Source organism: Canis lupus, chromosome 34 (genome assembly GCF_011100685.1).
Source record: "Canis lupus familiaris isolate Mischka breed German Shepherd chromosome 34, alternate assembly UU_Cfam_GSD_1.0, whole genome shotgun sequence".
Taxonomy (NCBI): domain Eukaryota; kingdom Metazoa; phylum Chordata; class Mammalia; order Carnivora; family Canidae; genus Canis; species Canis lupus.
The window spans coordinates 37,238,224-37,260,332 of NC_049255.1; the positions used below are offsets into that span (position 1 = coordinate 37,238,224).

Below are 22,109 nucleotides of genomic sequence, written 5' to 3' on the forward strand. Positions count from 1 at the left end.
CAGAAAAAGCAGGCCTGTCGAAATCTTACTTCTAATTTCAGCTTCCAAATTTTTCTTACTTCATTGGTTGATTGTTCTATTGATTTAGTCATTTATTCACCAGGAGTGGCAAATAGTTTCGGGTGTAAAATATTTCACTAGGGTCTAGAAAGACCCTCAAATAAATCATGGTTTCCAGTCTAAAAGAGTTATATACTGATAATGGGGATGATGGCAGGCCAGTCAAAATAACAACAGCAGGTACTGAGGACGTCTCACGTGCCAGGCACTGAGCTAATTCCACTACGTGCCAAGATTCTGTGAAACAAGGTATTATGGTTTGTGTTTTGTGGATCCAGAAACTGGAGCAGAAAGAGGGGAGGTAACTTCCTCAACCCAGAGCTAGTGAGAAAAAGGATGAGACTGAAAAACTGTAGGAAAGTCAGGGGGGTGGGGGTGGGGACTCCCGAGGGAGGAAGGAGCTTGCTCTGGCCTGGAAGTTCACAACAAGAGACATGAGCTCAAGGCTTCAATGACGTGTGGCCTGGGCCTTGAGGGCGGGCAGAGACTGGTGGGCAGAAAATGGGCGCCCTAGTGGAGGATGACGGGGTGCAGGCTGTGTGTTGCTTGCGGCTGCCCGGCCTCCGTTATGTGTTCCTCTGGACTCACTCTTGGGAGACGGTCTTCTCCCACTGGATAAAGTTTGCAATATTGCCCATCGCGGTGGCCCGCTTCTCTCGAGCCAAAGCCAGTTCTACTGAGCACCCTCCCGGGCTGGGGTCAAAGCAAAAGCAGAGCCGCAAACAAAGCAGCTCAGGAGGCGGGAGTGCACCTCCGCACCTTGGCTGTGTGCTGCAGAGATTGTCCAGCAGGTCCTGCCTCCGGGCCGCCCTCTCCCCGAGGAGCTCCGGTTCCTGCACTTTCCGGGCCTTGCTCCTCCGGTTCTGTGAGCTTCCCTACATCTTCCCAGCACGTTTCTTTGCTCCTGCGGTAGCCCGCGCGGGCTCGGGTGGTTTGCAGCAAGGGATTCAACAGGGGTGACAGTAAAGGCCTGTGTGGGATGCAGCGCAGGTCGCCTGGAAGCCAGTGGAGAGACGCGTCTGCACGGGCGCCGGGAGCCAGGTTAAGGGGGAGGAACTTCACCGGGTGAAAAGTGGGCAGTTTCGGGAGCTTCTGGGCGGGGATGATGTGACTGTGTCTGCCCTTAGAGGCTCCTGGGCAGCGGCCCGTGGGCCACCCGATTGGGAGGACGGCACCCCCGAGCCGGTGTGCTCCGCTCGGAAACTACCTGGTCCGGGCCGGGTCACAGAGGCCTGGCCTCCCGGTGTGGACGTGCCAATGACAGGGGTGCACCGAGGAGTTGCAAAAGGGAAAACATTGAGCAATAAAAGGTGCATTTCTGGGTATTCATAAGAGGTGGGCTCGCGGCCAGTTCCCACAAAGGGGGCAGCTCGGACCCCGCACCCAACACCTGCGAGACCCTGCAGGCGCCCGGCCCCTGGGTGGGGGTGCTAGAGGCAGCCCCCCTCCCCCCGGGGCTAACCAGCTTGGTAGGGACTGAACTGGGGAGCCGAGCACCTGATTCTTAATTTGGGCTCAGGTCACGCTGTCAGGTGGGGAGTGGGCCCCGGGACGGCTCTGCACCCGGAGCAGAGCCCTCGGCCTTCTCCCTCTGCCCTCCCCTGGGCCTCCCTCCCTCTGTACCCGCCCCCCATGTGCTCTCGCTCTCTCTCCCCCCTCCCTCCCTTGAGCACCTCTGGGGACTTGATACGCCTGGTGAGGAGCGATTTGAAGGGGGTGGAGTGAATATGAGGGCCAGGGGCAGGTGTGGGGGGGGTGCTTATGTGACCCTGGGTGGTGGGGCCTTGGGGCCACGCGTCCCTCCTCCGTCTGTACAACGAGGCGCCCAGTGGTGCCGGAACCTGTTACAGCCACGGCTGAGCTTTGCCCCGAGCAGAGGATGGACCCCGACCACCAGCCCTCCTGGGCCCCTGCCCCCCTGGTTCCCTGACCACCAGGCCCCCCTGTCCCCTGCCCCCTGGGCCCCTACCCCCCTACCCCTGCTCCCCTGCACCCCTAACCCCTGGTCCCCTGCACCCCTACCCCCTGCCCCCTGGTCCCCTGGTCCCCTGCACCACTTCCCCCTGCTCCCCTACCCCCTGCCCCCTGGTCCCCTGGTCCCCTGCCCCCCGACTCCCTGCCCCCCTACCCCCTGGCCCTGGTCCCCTGCACCCCTTCCCCCTGCTCCCCTGCACTGCTTCCCCCTGCTCCCCTGCCCCCCTACCCCCTGGCCCTGGTCCCCTGGTCCCCTGCACCGCTTACCCCTGCTCCCCTATCCCCTGCCCCCTGGTCCACTGGTCCCCTGCACCCCTTCCCCCTGCTCCCCTGCACTGCTTCCCCCTGCTCCCCTGCCCCCTGGTCCCCTGGTCCCCTGTCCCCCTACCCCCTGCCCCCCCTATGCCCCAGTTCCCCCTGTGCCCCGGGCCCCCGGGGCCCTGCCCCCCTTTCCTCCTCCCCCTGCGCCCCCCCCTCGCCCGCCAGCACCCCTGGTGGGCCGCCTCCTGGAGGCCTGCTGTGGGGGTGGGAGAGCAGCGCGGCCTGGCCCGTGGGGTCACTGCCCCTGGCTCCCTAGGGCTCCTGAGGCTCCCGGCGGGGGGCGGCCTCCGGCGTCCGCCGCTGGGAGGTCCTCCAGGTGTGCAGGCCCAGGGCCGCCCAGGGCCACCGCGGTGTCAACAATAGGTGTGCTTGTGTCCCCGTAGCTCTTTTTTTAGAGAAACAGGCAGTGGCTGGGTTTAGGCGACCCGCTTGGACAGGCCCTGCCCCGGTGGGATGGCCCCAGGGCCTAGAAAGTGCTACTTTGAGCTCCAATCTGCCTCTTTCTGCCTTTTCTAAAAGATTTATTTATGGAGATTCCCAGGGGCTCAGGGGTTGAGGGTCTGCCTTGGGCTCAGGTCCTGACCCCAGGGTCCCGGGATCGAGTCCCCCATCGAGCTCCCCCCAGGGAGCCTGCTTCTCCCTCTGCCTGGGTCTCTGCCTCTGTGTGTGTGTCTCTCATGAATAAATACATAAAATCTTTTTTTTAAGTCTATTTATTTTAGGGACAGATTGTGTGTGTGAGTAGGGGGCCAAAAGTATTTGGCCCCAACTTTGCCTCTTGTCTGTCAATTATTCATGGCCCATCAGCCCCCCCCAAGGTGGTCAGTGACCGGCTCACTCATCTGTCCCCGTGGCCCCGCTTAGCCCCGGCGCAGCCGCTGAGGACAAGGAAATGAGAACAGAATCCCTGCCCTGCAGCCACTAAGGCCTCGTGGGAGAAGGTGACAAGTAGATGGATGGAGAGAGCCGGTGGAGACAGTCCCGAGGTCTGCAGGGCGCTGCCCCCCAGGCGGAGGGTGGGGGGAGGGAGGACCCCCAGGGGCTGCGCCTCAGGTGAGGTTTAAGGAGCTGGTCAGGTGCAATGAGCCGGCGTCCTGGGCCCGCAGGGGTGAAGGGGTGCAAGTGGGAGGTGCTGGGGAGCTGCGAGTGTGCCACGACTGGGGTGCCTGCACCCGTGTGTGTGTGTGAGTGTGAGGGGGCGAGGACAGAGGCCGGGCTGGGGCTGGGGGCTGGGGGGTAGAGGCTCACCTGCAGCCCGGCTCAGCCCAGGGAAGCCCCCCGCCCCCCCCCCCCCGCCCCCCACCACTGCTGAAAATGTTTGGCCAAGCGTTCTCTGAATTGGCACAAAACGTTCTATTTCACGAGCAGGACGTCCTGGCCCTCCGGCCCCAGCCTGGGTTTGAAACCCTGTAAGTCGAGGCACCTGCACAGGACCTGGCCTTCGCATCCAGCGCGGACATGTGCAGCGTCATGTGTCATGTGTCGGGTCATGTGTCGGGTTTTCAGTTTGCTTCTGGAGTGTTCGGAAGGGCCGCCTCCTGTCCGGGTCCGAGAACCAAGGGTAGGGGCCTTCCCGGAGATCCCCGGAGGGCCGAGGCCTGCAGCGCCCCTGGGGCCAAGCCCTGCCAACTGTGGCTGCGAACACGCGACCCAGACACACCAGTTTTCCTGACAGAGTCTGATATCCTCAGAATGGCCTCACTGGGGACTCTGACCGCCCCCCCCACCCCCACTGCTAAACCTTTTATTTGATCCATGGAAGTAGCATCGACACCCCGAGTCCCGTCAGTCTCAGGTGCAGGACCTCGTGATTGCACCTCCCTGTCCTGCAGGCTCCCTCGCAGGTGCAAGTGCAGCTGCCACCTGTCTCCCTCCCACCCGATTCCCACGCCACTGGCTACCTTGCCCGCAGGGTAGCTTTTATCCTTGGGACTCTGCCATTTCGTAAGTGGAAGCCTCCCTCTCCCCTTCCCCCATTTGTCCCCCTGCACCTTCCTCCCCTCTGGTGATCATCGCTTTGTTCTCCATGCATATGGCTCTGTTCCTGCTTTTTTGTTTGTTCATTCTTTGGTTTTGTTTTGCTTTTGTTTTTGTTTTTTAAGATTCCATGTATAAGTGAAATAAATCAGCTAGTATTTTCTTTTTCTGACTTATTTCACTTAGCATAAAACCCTCTAGGCCCATCCATGTCGTTATGAAAGGCAGGATCTCATTCTTTTTGATGGCCGAGTAATATTCCATTGTGTATATACCACATCTTCTTCATCCGTTCACCTGTCGGTGGACATTTATGTTGTTGCTTCCATATCTTGGCTATCCTAAATAACGCTTTACTTCTACTTTGATTATTTGGGGATTACTACCAGCGCAGAGTGGTACAGGGAAGGGAGGCTCACAGAGAGTCTCTTAGTATAGACCTACGGCGCTCAACACCAGAGCCCCCAGATACCCATGGCTACTCGGCACTGGCCGCAGGGCAAGTCCAGGCTGATACGTGCTGTCAGTGGAAAATACATACTGGATGTCGAAGACTTAGTCTTAAAAAAAAAAAAAAAGGTAAAATATCTTGCTATGACTTTAAAATCATATGTTTATCCTTTGGATAGATTAGATTAAATAAAATATTAGATTAGATAAAATATATTATTAAAACGAATTTCATTCTTTCTTAGCTTTTTAAATGTGACTATAGAATTGTTTTTTAATTGCATATGTGGCCCACATATGTGTGACTCCCATTATATTCTTAGTGGGCAGCACTGGTATGGAGAACAGGTCCTGCTCAGACAAAGAGTTGGGACACCCTTCCCTCTTGGGGGCTCTTCAGGATACTGTCCTGTTATGGGACCACGTGTTTTCGTTTTGTCTTTAGAAAACATGGTCCCCGACCCACACTTTCTTGCTGGGGCAGTAACCGGCTCCTGGAGGCACGGTCTGTCCTGCAGCCGGTTCCTTCACAGGGTGACCCTTGTGACCCTTGTGACTCCTGCAACTAAACCTCATCTCTGTTTGTAACCAGAGGAACGTCGCTGCAAACCCTCTGCCCTGGAAGGTGCCGTTGTCACGGACTTTAGGGAAGGGGGAGAGGACGCAAGGGAGGCAGATTTCCTGGACTTGGCTACAGGGTGCGCAGGCAGGGCCGCATTCTCTGGGGGCGCCTTCTCGGGCCTCAGCCGTGCCCCCCTGCGTCCTCCTCTGGGGTGACCTCCCATCCCTCAGTACAGCTCAGTCACCTCCGGCCAGCTCGAGGCTCCCCCAGCACCCAAGTTACAGGCGTGAGGAGCAAACAGGCCCTGTAGCTGGCCTGCGTGGGTTTCTGTCCCCCGAGGGCGGTGGGGGCCCGGGCCCGGCCCTGCCATGCTGCCAGCTGACTTGACTTGCTGTGTGACAAGGGCTCTGATGGGTTCCCAAAGTGAGCCACCCACGGGGGGGAGAGGGGGGCGTCCCAACCAAGCTCCGACAAATCTACATGCAGATCAGGAGCCAGGGGGTGCATTCATTTGCATTTATATGATGACCACGATTAGCATAACAACCAGGAGAGGCCTGTGAGTACCAGCCGGCCTTCCTGAGACTGCCCAACCCTTCCTGGGGCAGAGCCCAGGGTTTCAGCTCCTGGCCAGGCCAGGCCAGGTATTCACCCTAAGCCACCTGCGGGTAAGGCCACCCCGGGGGCAGTTGGAACCCAAGAGATGAGGCTAGGAGTGCACTTCCATAAACCCAGGTCAGCTGCGGGCCTGCTGCCAGTGTCTTATGCTCCATATGTTTCCTATGCTATAAAAGGCCCGGCCATCAAGCTGGGCCGAGAGTGAAAATAAATAAATAAATAAATAAATAAATAAATAAATAAAAAAAAAAAAAAAAAAAACACAGAGAAGAGAAAGTGAATGTTCCCTTTTAAATTTAGAAAGTACTGGATTTTCCCGTCATCCTTGCATTTACCCAGCTGTAGGATTTGAATAACACCTGAAAAATGTCACCTCACCCAAGGCTTCCTTTTTACATTTTTCTTGCGTTGGTGCAGCAGTAGTTTTCCAGATGGCCAGGTAGACAGGCACAGTAGCACAGGCAGGTGCTCACCGCGCTGGCTCCACTTCCCGCCGTGGCAGCTAGTAGCCGGGCTAGAGCCCCGAGCTCGGCACCACCCGGTTCTAGGGCTTTTGCATTTGTTTCTCTGCAGAGGAGCTTCGCTATCTTCACACTGCTTTTTGTGAATGGTGAATTTCTAGAATAACAGAAAATGCTGGTTGTTACACAGGTCCTTAGCAACTTTTTGCAAGTTCCATTAGTACAAAGAAAAACAGATCGAGCTGGAAAAAGTCCCCACTTAGGAATAAGGGGCATTCTGCGGCAGCAGGGCCCTGTAGGGCAGGGAGGCCTAGAAATTTCCCCAAGGTTTATTGACATATAAACTACATCGGCCCAGGAAAGCATTAGGAGAGGAATGCCATTTTAAAACAATTCGGGAAGAGCCTTGCTTTGTGCCATTTCTTATGAGTAGAGGCTGGGAACCTGGAACAAGGTATCAGAATTTAATAGTCGAGCTAGTTTATGAAAAGCACTAGGCAGCAGGCTTTTTGTGTTAACCTTTTTAATATTCTGGGAGTTAATTGTCCAGACCATCTCACCTTTCCGGGTTAATGAGGTAGCTAACGGGCCACAATGGGAAATGACTGTCCAATCAAATTATGACAATCAAAAAAAAGAAGAAGCAGAAGAAAAAGAAAAAAAAAACAAACAAACGGGAAAGTCTGAAGTTACATAGGCTTTTATTGTCTTTCAAAGAATGTACAGCAGCATTACCATTCCGATGTCTCCCTGTGATGGATTGCAAAAAGAATCAGAAAAGGCACAACATGAATCTGCTCTCAGGACAATGATTGTAATCAAAATAGGAAATGGTACAAATGCAAGCCATTCTCCTTGCAGTTTAAAGATTATAAATCCCTTATTCATCTGTTATGAGCCAGGGCCTACTTGTGATTTTTATAGTTCTTTACACGCTCAGAATTTTAAAACTGTAACGTAAAGGGGCTACAGCTGTTCTCCTTCCGATTTGGATGTTTAATCCCCGCTTGGAGCGTGGCCCCCTGGCCCCCCCCGCCCCCGCCCATCTGCGGTGGGAGCTGGCTGCCAAGGCCTCGGGGGAGAGAAGCAGCTCCTCGTGGTCTCTTCTCCCCCAGGTGATGAAAACACAGCACCTACTCTTCCAAGGGGCCCTGGGAAAGTGTCGGAGCACTTGCCAAGGGTTTTGCTCTTTTTTGGGGGGTGGGGTGGGGGCAGAATTGAAAGTTCTTAAGATCATTATGCAACTGAAAATGGAAGCTGAGATATGCAGTTGGTTGGGACCCAGAAGACCAGGGTCCTTTGTCTTCCATGTGCCTCTTTCTAGGAGGGTGACCTTGGTTCTCTTTGGTTTTCTCATCCGGGGAATAACTACTCTACCTACTGCAAGGGGCTGTGTTGAAGATCAAAAGAGCTGAAGTGTGTGAAATTGCTTTGGAAACTAGGACCAGCTTTTCACCCGTTAAAATGGTGTTTGGAGACCAGTTCCAGGGTGTGTGTGTGTGTGTGTGTGTGTGTGTGTGTCCTCACGCACGGGGATTCCTCACAACAAACAGTGCTCTCGAAAGGGGCTGGATGTCTTACAGGGGAAGTCAGTTCTGACACTACCTCCCCAGGGATAGGATCAGATCCTCCGGGTCGAGGGGCCAGTCCTACAACACTGCCCTCCTCCCCGCCCTCCAGACGTCGGCCCCCAGCTCAGGTTTGTTACCTGCACTTCTAACCAACTGACTGTAAATCATCGGGTCTCAAGACCCCCTCTCAGGGGTGATTAAGTTGCTAGAGAGGCTAGATCTCAGAGAAATATTTTAATTCTTGAGTTACTGGTTCATTATAAAGGGACAGGATTCGGGAACAGCCAGACAGAGGACACGTGTCTGGCAAGGCCTGGGCCAAAGGGCACAGAGCTGCCTGCCACGCCTTCTTTAGGAACACCACTCTCCCCACATCTCCAGGTGCTTCTCAGCCTGGAAGCTCTCTGAATCCCATCCTTTTGGATTTTCGGGAGACTTTATTACCTAGGCACGGCTGATTACACGATTGGCCGTTGGCCATTGATTCCACTTGTAGGCCTTCCCATCCCCCCCACCGGGCAGGGGGTGGGACTGTAAGTTCCAACCCTCAGATCCCAGACTTGCCTCCCTGGGCCACCAGCCTCCATCCTTAGGTGCTCTGCGAAAGTCACCTCCTTAACATAGCAAGTGACACCTTTATCTCCTTTGGAGCTTAGGAAATTCCCGGGCTTGTGGGAGCTGTGAGCCAGGAACCGTGTCCAGGCTGAGGTCGCCTCCTTCCCTGCAGCTGGGCCTTCCCCGCACAGCCCGCACACCCCCACCCCGTGTGCTTTTACAAGCCATGCAGAACCTCTTACTTCCCACGGTCACTGCTGAGCAAGAGCCCAATACCCTTCACCATGGCACCCTTAAGTTGGGTGTCCTGACACTCCCACATTCGGGGAACGCATTGATTTTGTGGCTATTCTTCTGGTTTTGCATTTTCTAATTTCAATCATTTTTGATTCCTGTCATTCCTGATTTCTGCGGAGGGAAAAGTAGTGGTAAGCCTGCCTTTTACCAGGTGGTCTTGTGATTTTAAAGAATCTCCACACATTAAAATTCCATTTTTATGTAATATCATTTTAATAGAAATGCTCATTTTATGGAAGGAAAATGACGGATAAAAATTTGAATGCTTCTTAGGAGCCTCTTATCCCCTTTTTATGGTATTTTGATGTGGCTTAATTCATTAATAAAGGGGGATGAGTTGGAACTGTGGCATGTTTTATCTCCTATCGTTATTCAACAAAAGAGAATATTTTTTTCCATAAAAATTTTAGAGCAAATTTCCAGTTTTCTGAAAAATACATTTTTTTAAAAACAAAATGACCTTGGACACAGTTCAAAAGTGGAATTTTACGGCCACTCTTGCAATTCATCTACTCCCATAACAGTGCCAGGGAGGTAAGATCTATTATTATTATTTCTACTTTGCAGATGGGGTGAGTGACATTCACAGAAACAATGTGGGTTGTCCTTGATCACAGCGCAGCAACTCCAGCTCTAGGAACTAGGCTGAGAACCAAGGGCCTTAAATTCTGAACTCAACTGCCAAACACCACCCCCCTTCTCTTTTCTGGCCCCTAATTTTCTTCTTTTCTAGAACTATTTTTGGAGGAATTCACTCCGTCCTGGACACTTTAAAGGACCACGGACTAGCTGCCCTGATTTTTGAAGATGGTACCTAGGGACCAAAAAAGGATGTCCTTTCCTCCAAGAGTAATGTAACGGAGAAAAATAACGTTGCATGCGATTCGGTCTCATAGGAGGTGATGTGGCCAGAGTTGAGCTCGGGCTGTGAAAGAGGCGCTCTGTAAATGCCAGGAAGTGTGCTAGAGTCTTCCCGGAGTCGAGGAGGGAGGGGTGAGTGGATGAAGGTTCTAAGGTGCGAGCAGCATTTGGGGCTGAGGCCTGGAAGGCCGAGTAGAGAGAAGGGAAGGGCCCGTGGCCCAGCGGGAGCAGGGCAAGGCGGGCAGAGATGGCCAGGGGCAGGTGCCCAGCGGGTCCCAGAGGTGGGCCAGCCCGGCAATCAGGACAGGTGCTGCGGTCCCAGGGCCTCCCAAGTGGCCGGGGCTCCCCTGGAGAAACGGGGAGCTGCTGTCGGCGGAGAGAGCAGCGCAGCCCCTGTGGGATCCATCCGGAGGGGTGCTCTGGCCACGACGTGGAAGAGGGACTGGAGTGAGGACAAGCCGGAGGGTGGGCCCGTCAGGAGTAATAACAGAAAGAGGGCAGAAAGGAGACGAGGGAGTGGGGGGGGGGACATTTGAGATTTTGAGATTAAAAACAACACCCCACACACTGAGTTGTAAAGTATAAGGGGGAAGGCGTGTATCCATTTCACAAAAATGTAGAATTCTGGTGAAACACAAACATAGTTCGTTTAAAATTGTGATTATTTGGGACACAACTCATTAAATTCCTCAAATAATTGGTTTTTCCATGCGGAACACTTACAGGCAAGGCAAATGACAAGAAATCAAATTGAAAGCAATTTTATTTTTAAGGAGGGAATTCTTACTTTTTTGTTCTGGGACCATTTTATATCAGTTCAATTTCTCACATCTTCTGAGTCCCATTGCCGCCCCTTCCCGTCCTGCATTCAGCCCCACGTGGGGCCGGCCGAGGCCCTCCTTCTAGAAACTCCTTCGGGGCAGGGACTGTTTCCCACTCCTCTAGCTCTCAGAGGAGGGTGCCGGATTTACAGTCTTCACTACATCACCCCCCGTCTTTGTAGTTAAGACCCATGACCGACTTAAGGCCCTCAGTACCCTTTTGAGGACCATTATCGCTGTGTCACAGATGAGGAGCCCGAGACCTGGGTCACAGAGTGAGAAAGCTGATGCTTTTTATGTTATTTCACATGTCGGTCTTAGTGTCTATTCTAGGTCCTGGCGTATCGTTGGATACTCTCGGTAGATGCTTCAGTAGCATTTAAGCGGAGGGAGACTTTCCCATCGATCAGCCCCTGTCCTGCCGGCCACTGGATGGACAGTCCCTGGACACTCCCTGGAGCCTGTGGATCGGACGTGCTTCAGCTTTATTCTGGCTGAAATGCAGCATCGGGTGTTAGTACAGGATTTTTGCTTTAATGCCACTTATGTTTTTATGGGATAATGTGACTCAGGAGACCGACACCGGTCACAAATGTAACCAGTATGCCCTTGGCTTCTCCTGTGTTCATTACACACGAGTCACATTTACAATGAGATCACAAGCGTCCTTTGAGTATCTATCTACCTTCCTAATAGGAGGAAGGTCAGTCTTTCCCCAGATCTTTCTCTCCAGGTATTCCCAGGAACCCCTGTTGTGCAAGGTAGGTCCCTTCGTGGTCACCACTCTATAGTCCTTTGGGTTACAAAGGCTTTATTAGGGGAACTTTAAGCAAGGTTCAGCAAGGTGTGCCTTCTGGGCTGAACCTTCCAGGAGCAGGACCTGCTTCCTCCCAGATCCCTCATCTTACAGGGCAAGTGCAGGGGAGGAAAACTTTCTTCCTCTTCCCTTCTGGGTTCTTTGACTAGTCCGATAATTCAACCGACATAAGATGGATTAAGCAGAGACAGATTTAATTTTATGCCTACGAGAGCACCAAAGAAATGACCAACATGGACAGCTTTTATACCCGTTAGACAGAAAAACAATAAATTTGTGAAGAATTGACAAAACAAAGTGGGGACTTGGGGTCCATGGTCACTTACAGCCAGAATTGGATGGCCAGGTTCCTGAGCAGTCCGTCCTGCTGGGAAGAGGGGAGAACGATCAGTTCCAGCTGACTTATTATCCAGGCTGGTGCTGATCAATAGAAACACGATGCAAACCATATATACAAGTATGAGTGTTTTACTAATAACAGTAAAAAAAAGGAAACCAAAATGTGTTTACTTTTTAAAAGAATTTTTTAAACTTTATTTAAATTCAATTTGCCAACATACAGTACTCATACATACAACACCCAGTGCTCATCTCATCGTGTGCCCTCCTTGATGCCCATCACCTGGTTACCCTACCCAACCCTCCCACCCCCCACCCGCTGACTTCCCCTTCTGGGAAACAAAAATGTGAAATGCATTTTAACAATATGTTTTTTCTTGTTTTTTTTTTTTTTTTTTAAGATTTTTATTTATTTATTCATGAGAGACAGAGATAGAGGCAGAGACACAGGCAGAGAGAGAAGCAGGCTTCATGCAGGGAGCCCAATGTGGGACTGGATCCTGGGACCCCAAGATCACACCCTGGGCCCAAGGTGGCGCTAAACCGCTGAGCCATCCGGGCTGCCCAATATATTTTCTTTAAATCACCATATCCAAAATATCATTAGTGAGATATTTAACATTTTTTTAATACTAAGTCTTTGAAGTCATCAGGTGTGTGTTTTACACTTATAGAATTTTTCAATTTGGACACTAAATTTTCTTTGGAAATGTTTGATCTGTATTTAGATTTCATAAAATTTACAGTTAAAAGGTAGATTTTCATCCCCAAATTGTTCCAAATAAATACTTTGAAGTATTTCAAATACTTCAATACTTTCAATACCCGGATGAAGTGCCAATTTTTAAATTTAACTTAAAAAATTTTTTTAAAAAAATAAAGTTTAAATTAGAATTAGTTCTTTGGTTGTGCTAGGTACATTTCAGGGGCTCAGTAGTCCTACTTGGCCAGTAGCTACTGTATTGGATACAGAGCAAGCTGCTCAGGTCAGCTTTGGGCAATCCCAGGTATGTATAATGTTAACATTACCTGGGACCCAGAAGGTCTTAACAGTAGTCTAATAATAAAACTCAAAGAAGCAATATATCAAGTTCCAACTCCAAGTTCGAACCCCAGTTTTGCTCCTTTGTGTCAATAAGGACATTACCTCACCTTCTGGACCTTGGATTTCTCATCTGTGGAAGAAGATAATATTTCTGGCCTCAGCTCTATAGTAAGGCCTAAATAGGACAATGACTTCACCTTCCTGAAATCTCATTAAGAATGGAAAGATTTATCATCTCCCTTTGTAAAAGATCTAGAATTTGAACACAGATCTTCCAAAATCTAAGCCTATTTTGTTTTCCTTGTTATGATTACCACCACCATCAGTTAGCTTGAATCGAGTGGTCGCTATGAGAGGTACTGTTCTTAGGGCTACGCCTTTGATAGCTGCACTACACCAATTCTCCCTTTCTGGTTTCGAGAAAGTAGGGCCTGGCATAGCTCTTCGTATCTATAAACCTATTGTACAAGGCTTAGAGAAAAGGCGGGCTTGTTATCACTATCAGGGATGCGGTCTGCCCATTTCTCATGAAATATTTGCCTATTTCCCTATACACTTACTTAAAAAGAAAGTCGAAGTCTTGATTACTCATGCATGTTTGTCCCACACATTGCCTCGGACTCATAGAAGATCACAACAACAGAACATAAGCAAGAGTTAATTTTCATGCTCCCGTGCCATTTATTAAATGATGTGTGTGGAGAGTGATTTTGAGTTCTAATTATTTCATGTAGTCTGTTTCTGGTTTCTTTTCACTAAGGTACAAGCAGGATATGCTTACATTTATAAATTTTGGGGATGCTCTTTGGGTCTGTTTTCTGATTTTTTTTTTTAAAGATTTTATTTATTTATTCATGAGAGACACAGAGAGAGAGACAGAGAGAGAGAGAGAGGCAAAGGGAGAAGCAGGCTCCACGGTCTCCAGGATCACACCCTGGACCGAAGGTGGCACTAAACCTCTGAGCCACCTGGGCTGCCCTGTTTTCTGATTTTTTTTTTTCTTCCTTTGATGACTTATCAAAAATAGGAATCTGCCCCTACGTGTCATTCTAGGCCATTCTGTCCTGACAATCTGCTGCTCATCAAGGCTGCACCAGAGTCCTTTGTATCCCTGTCCGGGAGCCTAGGGCACTGCTGAGTGGATCAGGCAACTTGTGAAATATCTGATTGAACTTGGACCCCATCACACCATCTCCATCAATCAGGCCACTATAAATTAAAGCTTTGCTCTCCTAGTGGTCTTTCAACTTTCAGTACATTTTGATTTAAGGGACTTTGGTCTCTGATCATCTCGTACTTTATGAGGTGGCATTCTGCACGTGCAGGGAAAGAATGACACAAAACACTCGGAGAAGACAAGTACGAGGAGGAACACAAGCAAGTAAATAGGGACAATCCCCACGTGGTATCATGTTCTTTATACAGGCAGGTGAGACAGAATTGGTGCTGTGTAGTAGTTACTTCAGTGACCTTCTGAACTGTACGTCTAAGGGATGTGTGGTAGGGGTAGTTATAAAAAATTTTATGCCACAAAGAATTCTGTAAAAAAAAAATGCTGTCATAGGCCTCTGTCTATGGAACAGCAATGACTGTGATGCAAATATCAGAATATATGATTATTTTCTTGTAAACAGGCAAATAAAAGCTGATAGGAGTTGGCCTTTCTCTGCAGAATAATATTGAATAATAAGTTTTTTGAGGATTTTTTTCTTATTATCAAGAAACATATACTTACTGTATAATATTAAGGAAAAGATAATAAAATCACCCATAACTACTTCCATTAAAGATAACCATTCTTAAAATATTTTGTATTTCTTTCTAGTCTTTTATATGTATGTATTTTATAGCCTAGCTATAATTGCGCTGTATGTAGTTTTATATCTTGCTTTTTTTTAACATTATAAAATTTTTATGTTATTAGGTGAAGCATTGGATAGAATGTCATAAATCATTTAGTCTATTACCTATGTTGAAAAATTTTGGTTGAGTTCATTTTATTTTTCTACTTAAAATAACCCTGTGATGAATATCGTTGAATTTCTATCTTTTAGTATGTATTTTATTATTCTTTCAGTATAGTTTCCTAAAAGTGGAATTATTGGGGTAAAGGTTATAAATATTTTTAGAGCTCATATCGACAGATTGCTTTCTAGATGGGTTTTTAATTTATCCAGTGTTCTATTCTATCAGAAGCCTATACTAGTGCCTGACAAGACAGGTTTTTTAAACAGGTGTATTAGCATGTCGATACCAAGGTGCAGGTGGTTCTCTTCAGAGGAGTCACCTTGGAAAGCTATACTTATTTAAATGTAGTTGCTTCTGTACATGCCATTACTTCAGAGAGGCCCATGATTTAGACGTAGAAGAGTGTCACCAATTTGGGTTCTGAGTAATTTTTGGCTGTTTTCAAAAACTGCATGATCTGTTCTCAAAGAATAAAGACTTGTGACTGTCAAAGACATACAAAAGTATGAATTACCAGCAAATGGCCTTTGCTACTTGCTTTTCCTTCTTCAAGGACCCTGCTCCTGCTGAAAGCCGCTGTGACCATCAGAGCAACGCCATAGAAAGTCTGGAGGTGAGGAGACGGACACTGTGGTGTGTGCTGTCCACAGCCTCTTCCCCTAGCAGTGTCTAAGTAACTGTGGTCACTTGGCTCCATTCGATTCAGAGAACAAATTAAGACCTGAATGTGGGGGATTAGCATAGTGTCTTCATGACAAGGTGATTTTACTGGAAGAAACAATTTGATTTTTCTACGGAATGTGGTTTTTAAAAAAATTTCATTTATCTATCTATCTATTTATTTATGAGAGGCAGAGAGAGAGAGAGAGAGAGAGGCAGAGACGTAGGCAGAGGGAGAAGCAGGCTCCATGTAGGGAGCCTGATGTGGGACTTGATCCTAGGACCCCAGGATCCTGCCCAGGGCCAAAGGCAGGCACTACCACTGGGCCACTCAGGGATCCCCTATGAATGTATTTTAATGGATTTTACTTGATGAGAGAGAGCAAGAAAGAGAGGAGAGTGGGGGCGGGGAGAGAGAGAGAGAGATACAAGGGCCAGAGAGGAAGCAAGTGAGTCAAAATTTTATTTTATTTTTTATTTTTATTTTTTTTTTTGAGTCAAAATTTTAATAACTGGGGAAATCTATGTGAAGAGCATATCAGCTATGTTTTACTATTCTTGCCACTTCTCTATAGGTTTGAAATTGAAAAGATGAGAAAACATCTGTAAGGGAAGAAAAATAATTTTCTTCTACCATTCTATGTTCCTGGCCAAGATCCCCCTGTATAAAAAGACACAGTAATGGGAGAAAAAAAAATTAATTATGTATGTATGCACGAATAGAGGCCCCTCAAAGATAGGAGACTCAAAGAACTGACCAGAGCGGGCAGCTTTTGTACTTCTTAGACTCGAGAAACAATAGGATTGTGTAGAATTGACAAGCCAGAGGGGTTTGGGCTTGGGGTAGCAAATGGTCAAGAATTAACGAGGTTTATCAATTCGGGGGAGCTAACTTCCCTATCTCTGGTGATAAGGACGTCTTCTATCCTCCTGGTACAGGGAGATTTGTTTCCTGATTTCAGGGGCACAGAGGAAGTTTAGAATATTCTTCTTGCACTGGCTGTTTCTTAAGTCTCTTTATTCAAATAATATGCCAATGTGGTATGTTTTAGGGTGACAAATTCTGAACCCCTACATATACAAACGACACCAAAATGCCCTCAAGAATGGTCCAGAAATGACTGAGAATGATTAAGGGCCTGGCATCGAGGCAGATGTGGATCAGAACATACACGATTTTCACATGATCATGGGTAGTCCCCTTTGGAATTCTTCCTTTGGGTGTGGGACTTGTGTACTTGACCTATTTCTTACCCCCATGGCAACCTCCAAATACACTGTATGGATGGAATTTATCATCTTAATATAGACAAGTTGGGAAGAATCTGTTTAGTCATTTTGAAAGACAAGTTGCCCCTTAGCACTAGAGACCAGCAGAGCTCTGCTCCTCATCCAGATGCTCCTCAAGTAGTGGGAGATAAAGGAAACTGAGATTATTGAAGCATTTAGGGGGTGGACTAGCTATACAATTAATAATATTTCAATTGATCTGATCATCAAATGTATATCACTTCTCCTTTTTGGATAGTATGTCTTTTTTTGTTGTTTCACTTCATGTCTTTGGAATGTTACAGAATAAAATCCAGTATCCCTTCAAGAAAATGTCAGAGATAGAACATACAATTTTTGGTTCTTTTGGTCCATAAACCTCTGCAAGGAATGATCATACTAGGAGATATTAATTTGAACCAAAACTTAAGAGTAGCCACATCAATAAATCCTTGTTTCAGGTTAACTTTGAGGTGACAAGAAAATATCTTCCAATAGGGTAAAGGAACAATTCTTGGATTTTAATGTGCATATAAAACATATAGAGACTTTTTTTTTTTTTTTTTGAGAGAAAATGTGCATGTGGGGGTAGGGGGAGGAACAGAGGGAGAGGGAGGGAGAGAATCTTAAGAGGCTCCCTGCTTGGCACAGAGCCCAACAAGGGCTTCATCTCACCACCCTGAGATCATGACCTGAGCCGAAATCAAGAGTCAGACACTTAACCAACTGAGCCACCCAAGGCACTCCTACCCAGGGATCTTCTTAAAAACACAGATTCAGATTCAGTTGATCTGGCGAGGAGCTTAAAATTCTGCATTTCTCACAAATTCCCAGGTGATGCTGAGACTGCTGGTCCATGAATCACATTTCAAATAGCAAGCTGAGGACAAAACAAGTCTTTGGAATCAAGCAAGACATGAACCTCTTTGGGCCTTGGTTTCCCCAGTTGTAAAATGGAGGAAATGCATATATGAAATTCTGGTGAGGCTGAAATGAAATAGAAGCATTTTGCAAGTGCTTTGTAAACTTTGCTTTCTCTTTATTATTATTATTGCTATTGTTTTTTACTAATACCATATTGCTTTACAAGTCCTTCCTCCGCAAAGAACTTAAAAAGAAAGAAGGGATGGGGCCTGAGTGGCTTAGTCAGTCAAGCATCTGACTCTTGGTTTCAACTCAGGTCATGATCTCAGGGTTGTGAGATCAAGAGCTACTTCGGCTCCACGGTGGGTGCGGAACCTGCTTAAGATTCTCTTTCTCCCTCTCCCTCTGCCTCATACTCCACCTCTTCAAAAACAAAAGAGAGAGAGAAAAAAAAAGAAGGGCTGGAGGCCAGGTGCAGTAAATTATGCTGCATTGTTGCTATTCAAGGCTCTTGATACTAACGTAGAAACTGGAGACCACCAGCAAAATTCATTCCTATGGACAATGCTGTGGAACCTGTTAAAATTCTAAAGGTTTGATACCTTGATACCTTATTGAAAACTATGAAGATTGATTCTCTTTTTCCAGAAGTTTCTTTTGAAAGCTTTGAATTTCCATTATATATCATCCTTCCTAAGACTGACTAGAACTTCTTTCCCGAACCAAGCGCCAGCCAAACCAAGCACCTAACCAAGCACCGGCCCAAATAACCAATGGACATTTAGCATTGGATGTGGGGAAAGTGATTAAGCAGTGAAGCTGTAATCTAGTAATCGCAGTTATATTATTTTCAAATATAATCTTCAGGTACTGTGGAATGAGAGAATTTTAATCTTCAAAAAACTAAGATAAAGCAATTGATCACTTATTGAATATTAATACATTTTCCAGAGAAAAACATCTGAGTAAACAAACAGACAGTGCTAAGATTCTATCTCCACTAAAAACAGTTACAGGACATAGAAATCTTTTTGGAAAATAAAATTTTAACACTAAAGTCAAAATGCAAAACTAACAAGCTTCGTTTCCTAGAAGCTTGTTATGAGAATTTTTTTAAAAGATTTATTCATGAGAGACAGAGAGAGAGAGAGAGAGGCAAAGACACAGGCAGAGGGAGAAGCAGGCTCCCTGAGGGGAGCCTGATGTGGGACTCGATCCCAGGACCCTGGGGTCATACCCTGAGCCGAAGGCAGATGCTCAGCCACTGAGCCACCCAGATGTCCCAAGATTTTTTTTTTTTTTAATGGGAAATTCTAACAATAGTGAGAAGTGATAAGAGCAGAGGAGGTCAGAGGGAGTCTGAGCCATTTACCTTAGACTCCCGCATTTGGCTAGACCCAAGGTGCTATAGAAAGAAATTGTTTTCTAGTACTTATGAGGATAGAACTGAGGTGCCACGCCAGTGTGAGTTTAAATCGAAAAGGAGTTTTCTTAAACTCCACGGTCTTTAAATGCCTACAATTACATTAGCAACTAGCTTGAGGTAAGGCGATAGCCGTGATGGAATTCTCTGGAGTGGGGTAGAAAAGAAGGGACTACTTTGATCAAGGTAAGATGGTCCCTGGGAAAACCAAAGTCCTATTTTATTTCAGAATTTAAAAATATTTATACCTTGTGTAATTATGAGCACAGAAATCTAATATATATTTAAGATTAAATTATTAATTGATGCCTTTACAACCTACAGTATAATGAAAACTTCAGCACTGAATATTTTATTCTCTTTTTTTCCTTTTCATGTTTTTATCAGTGTTCTCTGAGATCCTGGCCATTTTCCCCCAGATTTTATTTTTTTTTAAAAAAATCTGATTTCCTGTTTATTTTACTCTGTGTCTGAGTTCTTCCTTCTTACCCTATCTTCAAATCCCCTTGTTGGTGTCAGCAGAGGTATTGAGTGATGGCTTTTGACTCACGGCCTTGTCACATATGTGTGTTTGTGTTGAGTGGTACATTTAAGGAGAGGGGAATATAAAGGGTAGAGATTTTAGGGGAAAAAATAGAGATTTTAATGAGACAGCTCAACTATCATATCGGTTGTACCACATATGACTTATCTCCATAAGGGCTGAGAAAGTATATTATGAGTTGTATAATTTTTAAATTTGCATGTCTATTGTTTGTCCCTATCTATCCACGGCGTGTGAATAACTCTTGATGGTACGCATGAATATGCATGACTATTATAAGCAGACTTGGGGAAACCTGGTAAAGGTTAGTAGAGTTTGAAAGAACAAAGCAGGTGAAAGAGGCAGCGCTGGTTATTTTATGAGCTGTTGAGCTACGTTAAGTCAAATTTGAACAGGAGTCAAGTCAAACTTGTTGAGAACATTTATTGCTGCCAGTCAAGATGAGTGAAGTGTGCAAGCCCTTTGTAACACGGAGCCCAGGGCCGTGCGCCCTGGGCCTTGGGCCAGAGGCCTTTGCTCCTGGATTGTCACCTGAGGCTGCGGGTGGCCACTGCCCCTTCCTCTGGGACCTCGGGGTGGCAGCCCGGCCCCCAGGGACTAGCTTGGCTGCACTGTCTGAAGCCGCTTCAGTTTTGTTTTTTGCCTTCGAGCAGTTCTCAGTTTTTTAGTTTTTAAGAAACTGTCCTCTAATTGGTATAGGAAGTCCTCAATTCGTCCAACCTAGGAGAAATAAACAGATTGGACAAGGGTTGCTGCTGTTTTTCCAGGCTTTGTGGAATTGGGAAAATGGTGAGGTATTTAAAATTACAAGGCGTTGGACAGGTCCGTGTTGGGACGGAATTGGCAGAGATGGAAACGAGTGAACATAAAAGCCTCCCTCCTTTGGGGTTTCCGTTTCAGGGTCCCTTATTTTAGGAACTCGAGGCAGGCCTGCCGAGCCCGCTTCACCGCCGGGCCCGCTGTGCCGGGTAGTAAGTGCGGGAATAGCATCACCCGCCGACTTCAATGGTCAGTAAAACCAGGGGTTTCAAACAGAAGTAAATAGTGAAAAAGGATGCCTTTGGAAACAAACAAAGCCAGAGTTTCTGGCATTTGGGAGAAAAATGAACATTACACATTGTCTTAGCAAAGAACCATTTCTCCTTTAAATCAAGACAAAATTTTGGGGAAATACATTTTCTTAAAAAATGCCACACCCCAGGGAATGAGATAAAGTAATGACATGCACAACAATCATTCTTAAAAATAAACTATTAGTCTTTCTGCAAAGAAAACTTACAATTATTCAGTGACGGTTGGTTGAATGTGTTGTACTATTTGTCACTATTTTATTCTACTAAAGAACTAGAGCAGCTTGCGTACGTATATGCTGAGTTGGGCTCTCATGAAGAGTCTGTAGGCACAATAATTCTACTCAGCCCTGACTCCCAGCACCTGCATATTGTATTAGCCTAAAGTCACTGACTGAAGAGCCCATTGTCATAAAGTTAGCTCAAAGCTAGAGCACTTATTATTCAAGGTACACGAACATATCATCCACTTAAGATAAAAGCACTTAAACTCTAATTTTCCAATTTTGAGTTCTACTTTTAAATCACTTGATTTATCATTCGGGGTAATATCCAAAAGATAATTCAGATTGTCAAAAAGAGAATAATAAATGGTAGCACTCATCTATATGTTATGCTCGGGTCTTTTATCACACCAGGTGATGTAAATTGTCCATTGGTTTCCTTAAGAAAATAAGGTAATTTATTTGTGGGAAAACAATTCTTTTTGAAAACCTAAAATTACTTCAGGTAAATTTCTCCCCAAACACACTGTTGTTTATGATGTCTGATCATTGCAGCAATCATCAAAACAATCTGACAGGATATTTTTGAGGGGGGCTGTCATGAAACCAGTGGATTATTCTATGTACTCGGTACATCGGTACTATCCAACCTGCACCAAAATCATAAGTAAAAAATTAACACAGAGCACAATCAGAACAAACACAATGGATGGCACTTTACCGTTACTTCAGTAGCTGAGTTGATGACTCACTCATGTTTTTGCACTGGAAATGTATCATTTAAATCAAAGCTCTTTACAATTAGAATGTTTGCAATTAGTCCAAATACCATTCAAAATTACAATCTTAACGTTACCAAAAAAAAAGCTTCTTTCAATGTTAATTGGTTTAAAATATCCATTAGGTGGCTGCTGTCTTTGTTCCTCTTTAAATTGTATTTGTTAAGAGCCGAGTTGACTAACTGGGTTGCCTTTCATTAAAAAAGACAAAGAAGAGGGGCACCTGGGTGGCTCAGCAGTTGAGCATCTGCCTTCAGCTTAGGTCATGATCTAAATTATTATTATTATATTATTATTATTATAAATTTATTATTTTTTATAAATAAATACTTTTTTAAAAAGACAAAGAAGAAACATAGGATGCCTGGTTGGAACCGAGAGTACTTGCTAAATGGAGCTGGAGTACACTACCTGCTTGTCTTACCCCGGCCTAGGTGTTTACCGCCTCCCTGGTCGGTTCACATGCTGTCCTTTCAACCTGTTCTCCTAACGGTACTGGAATGATTGATTGATAGATAGATTTCATTTATTTATTTATTCATGAGAGACACAGAGAGAGGCAGAGACACAGGCAGAGGG

General features: G+C 46.7%; 1 protein-coding gene across 8 annotated transcripts in view; it reads right to left on the bottom strand.

Annotated features, from left to right (window-relative positions):
• Positions 1-6,234: 6,234 nt before the first annotated feature.
• The window catches only part of SPATA16 (spermatogenesis associated 16), a 236,212-nt gene continuing 220,337 nt past the window's right edge, over positions 6,235-22,109 (bottom strand). Inside the window, exons 11-12 of one of the 8 annotated variants that reach the window (XM_038583920.1) lie at positions 11,672-11,709; positions 6,235-6,580 (exon numbers count right to left, since the gene is read on the bottom strand). In XM_038583920.1, coding sequence (XP_038439848.1) covers positions 6,355-6,580; positions 11,672-11,709 — 264 coding nt within the window. In that variant the 3' untranslated portion in view covers positions 6,235-6,354. Of the gene's footprint in view, positions 6,581-10,452; positions 11,023-11,671; positions 11,713-19,860; positions 20,178-22,109 lie in introns of those variants that run through there. The other 7 variants (XM_038583919.1, XM_038583923.1, XM_038583922.1 and 4 more) reach the window with 7 other exon arrangements.